This window comes from Schistocerca americana, unplaced genomic scaffold (genome assembly GCF_021461395.2).
Source record: "Schistocerca americana isolate TAMUIC-IGC-003095 unplaced genomic scaffold, iqSchAmer2.1 HiC_scaffold_1560, whole genome shotgun sequence".
NCBI lineage: Eukaryota > Metazoa > Arthropoda > Insecta > Orthoptera > Acrididae > Schistocerca > Schistocerca americana.
The window spans coordinates 1-9,358 of record NW_025725646.1 but is presented as its reverse complement, the minus strand read 5'-3'; the positions used below and the strand labels follow the sequence as shown (position 1 = coordinate 9,358).

The following is a 9,358-nucleotide window of genomic DNA, read 5'->3' as shown; positions in this document are numbered from 1 at the left end:
TCCCGTCCGTCCGCCACACCCGCTCACTCTGCCTGCCTGCTAGCAGCGCGCAACAATCACACATCATCCCTCCCCGGCGCTCCAAGCGCACAATACCCAACGGCCGACGTCACACCGCACGGGTGGCTGGCCGGCCGCCGCTTTCGTTTCGAAAACAAAAAAAACCCGCACTCCACTCCGACGGCCAACGGCCAGGCAGGCGCGCTCGCTCGCTCTACACGCCACCGACTCCTTCCACATCTCTCAACGTGCCCCCCGTTGCAAAACATAACACACACAAAGGAACAAAACAAAGACCAGACACGACTCGACAAGACAGACATCCGAGAAGAACGAACGCAGGCAAGCCAACCAACGTATTCAAACAAAACAACGTGACAGAAAACCAACCGTCGGCCGCCGCCACAAACACGGCGACAATCAACCACGACAACAACAACACCGCTTACCGCTACCGCCGCCCACACCCGCCACCGACCCCCGCAATCCAACCACCACGGCACGCAAACAGCATCCCCACGGGCATACAGACAGACACCCACACCAAACGCAACACGACAATCAAAACCTTCCCCGACGTGCTTTGATGGCCCTGAGAAGGGCCGTTTTGGGCCGCGCGTCTCTTGCGCGCCACTAGACGACGACGGGGGGTGGGGACGACGGAGTCAAGCGCCAAACCCTTCCTTTCCCATCTCTTTCTCCTCTACTCTACTTCTTCTTCTTGGGCGAAGCCTTCGCCTTAGACGGCGTCGTCGCCTTCTTCGGGCGCGGCGCCTTCGGCTTCTTCGTCGGAACCTTGGCGGCCTTCTTCGCCTTCGACGGCGACTTGGCCTTGGCCGGCTTGGCCGCAGCCGCCTTCTTCGCACCCGCGGGAGCGGCCGACGCCGCAGACGCCTTCTTGGCGGCGCCCGCCTTCCGACCGGTCGCCGCCTTCACGCCACCAGCCTTCTTTGCGCCGGCCGCACGGGCGCCCTTCTTCTCCTTGCTGGCCGGAGCGGCGCGCTTCTTCTTGGCACCGCCAGCACGAGCCTTGCCGCCCTCGGCCGCCCCCCCCGCCGCCGGCGCCGGCAAGCTTGAACGAGCCGGACGCGCCCTTCCCCTTCGTCTGCACCAGCTCGCCCGCCACGACGGCCGACTTGAGGTACTTCTTGATAAACGGCGCCAGCTTCTCCGCGTCCAGCTTGTAGTGCGCGGCTATGTACTTCTTGATCGCCTGCAGCGACGACCCGCCGCGCTCCTTCAGACTCTTGATGGCGGCCGTCACCATCTCAGAGGTGCGCGGGTGCGCAGGCTTGGCGCGCGGCTTCTTCGCAGACGACGCAGACTTGGCCTTCTTCGTAGTGCCGGTGGCGGCGGGTGCCGCAGCAGTCTCGTTCGTAGCCGCCTGATCTGCCATTTCGACGACGCGCGTAACACACAGCGAGAGCGAGCGGGACGGCAGGCACGCAAGCACAGCACAGCAGCAGAGCAGAGAATCACAAGGCCCAGCCAGTGTCGCGGGCGGGCGCGGACGGCCGAGAGAGCGGCCGCCACTCTGCGCGCCGCCGCGCCGCGCCTCCCGCGCTTGCTACCGCCCAACGTCCGACAGCCTGTGCGGAGCAGCCCCAAACCTGCGCCACAACCGCCCGCGCCTTTCAAACCACCGAGGATGGGGCTACACACAGCCACACCACAGTCGCCAACCAGTCGCCACGGCAGCGCCGCAAACCACGGCCAAACTGCAGCTACCGCGCGCTACAGCCTGGGTCGGCCCGCCGAGAATCGCCGCCCCCGCCCAAATGCCGCCCCCACAGCCCCAGCCGACGACCCGCCACAATGGCCAAACCTTCGGCAAAACTCCCACACCGTCGCCGCGGCAGCCCGGCCAGCGCGGCCGGCGCCACAGCCACACAAGCCGAGGCGTGCGGCGATGACGGCCGTGCAAACGCGCCTCCGCCGCCCCATCGCCTTCCGTCGCCCTCCCGCCGTTTCCCGATCGGCCCGCAGCCGTCGGGCCACATCGCGCGCCGTCCTCCTCCTCTCGCCCGCCAACATTCACAGCCGTTTCTCAACAATTGCCCGCCGCAAACGGACGCCGCCTGCGCAACAGGCGCCGCCGCCCCTCGCCGCTTCCGACCCAACCCCTCGACCGAGGCAAACCGCAATCCGAATCTACAGACCAACCCAATCTGCCGTCAAGCACACACGCCAGCCGACCTTACACGTTACGCGTTACACATTACGTTTACACGTCTAGGTTAGGTTAGGTTAGGTGGGCGTGGGTTAGGTTAAGGGGACTTGGGTTAGGTTAAGCGTCAAACTTAGGTTAAGCATTCAAACACGTCAGGCGTCAGAGGCTAGGTTAGGTTAGGTTACACGTTAGGTTAAGGGGTCAGTGCTAGGTTAAGAAGCGTCAAACGTAGGTTAAAAAAGCGTTCAAACGTGAGGCGTGAGCCGGACAGCTTACCGTACGTAGACGTTAGGGGCTCACAGGCTGAGCTCACCTCGCCACACCACAGGTTAGGTTCGGTTCGGTTCGCTCGGCTCAGCGTAAAGCGCCGAGGTCAGGGTTACGTTCGTTCACCTTCGGGCGCCACACTTTCGGTTGAAAGGTCGCGACGGGACGACGTCGGCAGGCACGCCGCAAACGAACAAAAAACGTACAGACGACGTCGAAAACCGCCGACAGACGGGGGAGCAGCACGACCACGACCAGATACCGAGCGCGAACGAGACACACGCGAACCACCCCCACCGGCCAAACGGCACCACACAACAACCCAGAGCACCACGTGTCGACACCAGAAGCAACCCGCCGCTCACGCGACATGGCTGGCACCGAAGGGCAACCGCCCGCAACTGCGCTTTCCGCGCCGGCCCGGATGCACGTCGTGCTACAACAACACCACTACCGTACACAGCCGCTGTTCACAACACCACTATCAATGGCGCGCCCGCGGCTCGCCGCCGTCGCAGTCGCAGCCGCAGCCCCAACGCCAGCACTTTTGCACCACCATTCACACGCACCGCAACACAGCTCGCCGACACAGCCGAACAAAACAAACACCACACAACAACAGCAACAACGCCGCCGCCTCTACTTGTGCCGGCGACCCACCCCGCCGATGGCGCACCTTTCGCCAGCCGGCAATCGACACACACGCACCCACCCCCCGGGGCCCAGTGCAAAAAAAAACCACACAAAAACAAAACAAAAACAAAACAACACAAACGACACGGGAAGCGCACACCGCCACTTCGCGCGCACGCCACCAACCAGTCGTCGTCTCAAAATAACAAACACAAACAAAATAAACTAACAACTAGGGCAACACAAAACAAAAACGCCTCGCACGAACCGCCCACAAAAAGGACAAGCACACGCACAGCCTCTGCTGACGACCACGACGCAGCGGCACGCTGCTCCTGTCCCGCGCCCCGCGCCCCACTCGATTCACAACTCACGCGACACCGTCAACGACGGGCTCGCTTCCCGCAACCTACCACCTTTCCGCCACGACGCACAGCCCCAGCCCCAGCCCCACCCGACGACTGCACTTTCACCACCGCCTCCCCCTTCCCCCCCAAAACACACACACACACACACACACACACACACACACACACAGCCAGCCAAAAACGCACTCGCGACCCACACATGCACGTGCATCGGCACACGCCAACCAGTCAACGTCGACAACCACACGCAAGGCTCGAAACGAAAACGAAACCGGCGTCCTTCCACGTTGCCATCAAGCTACGCGACACAAGACACAAGGAACCAACACAACAGCCGGCCCCACTAATTCCCACTCTCACGCCGCAAAAAGCACACCGAAACCGCCAAACACGCACGCACATTCCCCTTCGCACTGACACCACCGACCGGCTCGCTACCACACACCTCTCGGCAGCCGTTTCACGCCAATTCGCCACACCGCCCACACAGTCGACAAGCGCCCGCCCTGTACGGCACACGCAACGACGCAGCGCAGCAAAGGGCGCCCGCAACACATACCTCTCCGCCGCCCGACGCGCCAACCGCCACACCACACCGCCGGCCACTCGCAAATTGTGCACTGCCACCAGCCACACGTCCAACACGCCGCGCCGCCTCCGGCCACCCGCCAGGGGGCGCTCACGTCCGCGACAACAGCGCGGCCCGCCGGGCCGGGCCGAACCGAACCGAGCCGCCGCTGCTCTGCACTCGGCACGGCCACACCCTGCTGCAGACCGGGCTCGTCCCTCTGTACGCGTCTGCCTGCGCATCAACACAACACGACCTTTTTTGTTTTTTCTTCTCTCTACCGCCATCCCTTCTTCTCGCGTTTTACTCGTTGTTGCAGCAGCGGCGCACACCTACACATCCACAGCCCCAGCCGAGCCGGCCTCACCTCAGGGCCCGCCGCCAGCGTCTCCTCCTCGGGCACAGGTGCGGTGCTGTGGCCGCCCATCCAACCGCATTGCTGGCCGTCCAGCCACCAGGCGTTCCCACTGCCGCGAGCCACGCCGCGCACCGACCCTGCTGCAGAACACGAAGCATAGCCAGAGACCGACCGATACACAAAGCAAGCCGTCGCCTCGCCTCTTGTCCTTCCTGCCTTCCTTCCGCCCCCGCCCTTCTCACACCACCGCCTCTCCACTTTCGCCCCCCCCTCCTTTTTTTTTTTTTTTTTTTTGTTTTCTTCTTTCTTTCTTTCTTTCTTTCTTTCTTTCTTTCTTTCTTTCTTTCTTTGGCCCTCTCTCCTTCCCGCCATGGCGGTTACGGCACCGCCTGCAGCGGCAGATTTTTTGCGCCCACACGCCTACTCCTACCACCATTAAACCTTGCCCTGCCCTGCCCTGCCCTGCCCTGCCCATCAACGTCGCAGTCGAACCGACGCTTGCCAACACACTGCCCACGTTCCTTTCTCTTTTCGGCCTACGCCCATTACGCGCCGCCGCCACAGCACCTTCCCTTCCCACAACACACCGACGTCATCACACGCACCCAAAACAGGGGCCACGACCGTGTTCCTCGCCCACTCCCATCCCGCACGGTACGCACATTCCCAACTACTACCGCGCACCCTCCCTTTCCAATCTGTGTGTCTCTGTGTCTGTGTCCTGTCCGCGCGTGACGCCTCTCAACATCCGCCGTCCCCCGTCCCGTTTTCGCCCCCATGCCGTCGTCGCGCCGCCTCCGCCCCTGTCCGCCCCGCACCACACCATACACCGCTGCTTGTCCCGGCCGTTGCCACCAAAGGCGCCGACCGCAAACGCGCCACGCCGCAGCCCCCGTGCGTCTCGCGCTCGCTTGCATCTCCGTGCCGACGCTGCCTCTCTTCCCGCTCGCACTCGACCTCGACAACACAGTCTTTGGCTCCGCCACTGCGTGTTCCGGTGGTACGCACGCTGCAACACGTATGTATTCATTACCAGAGCGATGGCGAGGCATGACAGCATCTCTGTCTGACCAGAGAGTTCTTTATCGCTGCTAGTCGGCGCTTGGACCGCGCCAGACGACAGTAGTGGCACGCACCGGGTCGCCAGGAACAGTTGTTATATATATATATTGTAGCGCGAGTCGGGAGAGGTAGTAGTCGGTCGACAGTAGTAGCGGGTGGACGGTTGTACTGAGCGGGCGTCGGCGGCGTGCTCTGCTCGTCTCGCGACTCTGGTCACGGTTCGGGACGATGTATAGTCTATTGTGTTATAATCAAACGGTGGTGTGACGCTGCATTGCGCAAATCTGATAACGTATGTTCATTGTACTTATTTTGTTCAACAACAAAAGCCCCACTATTACTTTTTTTCTAAAGTAACTTTTGTCTCTTAACGAAAAACATTCACTTTTTAAAGACTACTTCCTATGGCATTTCCCTCCAAGGAGTGCAATTAATTACCAGCCAGCACTCATTCATTGCACACAGCTGTGTAAGGGGTATCTACAATTGAGGAGCGGATATAAATGCAATTTTTTGTTTTTTTTTTTTTTTGTGTGTGTGTTGTAACCTCCCAGCAAAATTTAAAATAATGGACAATGTTATTTACGGATGCTAATGGACATTGCGCTAATTGTAACCTCGCCCACAATGAGAGGTATTGAAAATGGCAACACAAATGTGAAATTCGCAATCTGACTCAAATATAAAGTCTTCACACAACATTTAAAAAAGTCCGTTCAGTGACAAGAAACTTCAATTAAACCGAAATATCGGTCTTTGGCCCTGTGCAAAACAATCAGAATTAAAGTCTTACCTCCGAATAAATGGATGTCACATTTCTGCTCTGGTTGTTGCGCAGCGCTTGGAGGAACTGCATTGCAAATAATAATATTCTCTTTTTTTGTGATTTTAGTGACATTTTTCTTCAAAGAAGTGGAATGAAATGTGAAGTGCAACGAACTCTTTAGTTCAATAAACAATTAAATGTTTGAAAAATGCTTTTGAAATAAAAATTATTATTGGGGAACTTGTTGGAGAATAATTACAATAAATACAATTTTTCATTATCTAATGATTATATTAATTAACAGTATACCTTATTCACCATCTTGACCAGTGTTGCCGACCGCCTACATCACACAACCGCACTCGGCTGCTACTACTGACCGACCGCTCTGCATGACGACTATTGGCGTACTGCACGCGACGACTACTGACAGAGTACAGCCCTCAACTACACAGAGCTACGGACTCGCAACGACTACTGACTGACTGACTGACTGACTGACTGAGAACCGCTCGCAACACTCGCGCAGTCCAGCGCAAACTCTCTGGTCACAGATGCTACAATGTCTCGCCATCGCTACTATGTTACATACGTGTTTCAGTGTCTTTTTCATTGGGGTAACGATCTTTGGCTCTTTTTATTCTGAATACAGGGCCAAAGGTCAACGCTGCTGCCCTTATACAATTTATCAGGTTTCATTATGTCTGTTGCAATGTTACATACGGTTCACTCTTTCATTAATATTATCGTTGGGTTTGTTTTGTAGGGACGTTAACATTCTGGCACATTTTTATTATCATCGGACTCTCTGCTATTTGTGCAGGGAGGTTATACCTGGGTCCATTTCCATTTCCATTTACATTTTAATATTGATAGACTTTTTGTTTTCTTGTTGTTTTTCCTTCTTTTTTTTTTGTTGTTTTTTTTTTGTTTTGTTTTTCCCGCTCTCACCACCACCGCCGCATCACGCCTTCCGTTTTCTTGGTTTCTTTTCTGTTCTTCAACTGCTTCAACATCACCGCGCCCCATTTCCACACCACAGCCATCAGCCTCCAAGACGGGCGGGCGCAGTGTGCCATTTCCGGCGCACAAGCACACCCGTACGGTACTCTCCTCGCCCCCACGCCACCAACAACACAGCGACCACGCGGCTTTCAGGCACGGCACGGCACCGGCGAAATGCGCCGCCCCCGCCCCTCCGCGCATCCGTCCGTCTCGCCACGTTCACTGACAGCCGCGTCTGCGGCTACACCACGACAACCACAACACAACACCGCTCCCCTCCCTGGCAACTCACATTGTTTTTCTCCTCCTCTTTTGCACAAACCACAACGCCGAGCACAGGCGCAAGCCACCCACACCGCGCCCCTCCCCGTCCCGTCTTTGGCCGCCGCTCCTCGTTTCCTCGTTTGCCCCCTCCCATCTCCCGAAATGCCATGCCAGCAGCGTTACGCATGCCCCTCCCCTGTCCACACAACACTACCGCCTAACGAACAGCCTTCCGGGCCACATGCAGGGCACGCCCACCTCCAAACACTGCCAATTCACGGACGCACGCACACACACACACACACACACACACACACACACACACGCACGCACACACACTCACTTTCTCGACACCTTTCTGTACGGAGGGTGCGTCATCTCGACCGTGACAGAGTGACGGCAACTATCGACGATCCATTTCCCCCCCACTGGTAAAACATGTCCACTAACACCTACATACATCATTCAAGTACACAGACAATAGCATACACACAATGGGAGGGCACACGAACATGGACGGCACGGCACTGTCATACACTCTTCCTCAGAACCATATCAACAAACGTTACGTACATCCGGGAAAGCGAAAGCGAAAGCAAAAGCAAAGGGCAAAGCCCAATGCAGCCGTCAAAGGTAACGTTCACCACGGCAGACACTTGCAGCCGCGCCGCCGTTAAACGCATTTCAGTGCGGCTCCAATACGCCTCCGACACGGGAACGTTCCGTTGCTCTACGAATGCGTTTCTCCCCTTTTTCCCTTCCTCTCTCTTTTGCCCCCCCTCCTTGCACTCTTGCCTCATTCCTCACGTTCTGCCCAGACATTCGACCGATCAAAGTCAACCTTTCGTTACCGTTCTCAGCGCGACGGTGTACAACAGTATGACGGGTGTGCCCACGACTTCGGTTCAGTTGCGTGACGCCGGTCTATCGCGCCGATCGACAGTTACTCAGGGGGCGACGGATCGGACCACGTCACCGACACACAAAACACTTTCAAACAAACAAATACATACCGGATGGACACAGACAAACACGTGTACAGACATTCGCCAAACAAACGACCGCCGCCGCCGCCGCCGTCGTCGCGCTTACTGTACTGCACTGGACACGCGTGCATCTTGAATGACGACATCGGTGTGCGTGCGTCGTACGCAATCAGTCAGACACGGCTATCAAACATCAGAGTCGAATGGTACATCATCGTGCGTGTCGCCGTACACGTACAGTACAATACAACAACAATGCGTCTTAATGGCACGTTCATTTCAACGTCACTCACACACCTCCACGCTGCAGTTACGTCGCACCATTGTCGAACTCGGCGTACAGCAAAGGGAATAGTGGGCGGCAAAAAAAAAAAAAAAACCAAACAAAAACATTTCACATTTCACCCTCGCCATGTATGATGTGCAAAAAAAAAAACAAACCCGCAAACGGCCGTCGTTACGGTGACACAAAAGTCGCCGATCGCACTGTCCCCCCTCGCAGACGGGTAACACACACACACACACACACACACACACACCAACAACACCAATGGGTCAAAAACCACGCCAACGAGGCGTGCCACCATTCCACGCCACGGCGACCAACCTCGTGGCCGTACCCCGCGCAACACGCTTTGACGCGCCCCCCCCCACCCACAAAAAAAAAAGGAAACACATACATCACAGCCGTCCACACAAACAACAACAACAACAATTCCGCCCTTCCCGCAAAAGGCACGTTGGTGGCCCTGAAAAGGGCCGTTTTGCCGCTCTCGCAACGGAGGAGCCTTCTCCATCCTTCCTTCCTTCCTTCCATTCCAGAGCCACCTCCTTACTTGGAGCTCGTGTACTTGGTCACCGCCTTCGTGCCCTCGCTCACGGCGTGCTTGGCCAGCTCGCCAGGCAGCAAC

At 57.3% G+C, this 9,358-nt stretch overlaps 1 protein-coding gene across 1 annotated transcript; it reads right to left on the bottom strand.

The window, feature by feature from the left end:
- Positions 1-1,075: 1,075 nt before the first annotated feature.
- LOC124569871 (histone H1-like) lies at positions 1,076-1,330 on the bottom strand (the record flags this gene model as incomplete). The annotated part of the gene is made up of 1 exon (XM_047131096.1): positions 1,076-1,330. A coding segment is annotated over one exon (255 nt), but the record flags the coding sequence as incomplete, so codon positions are not given.
- Between the last annotated feature and the right edge of the window lie 8,028 nt (positions 1,331-9,358).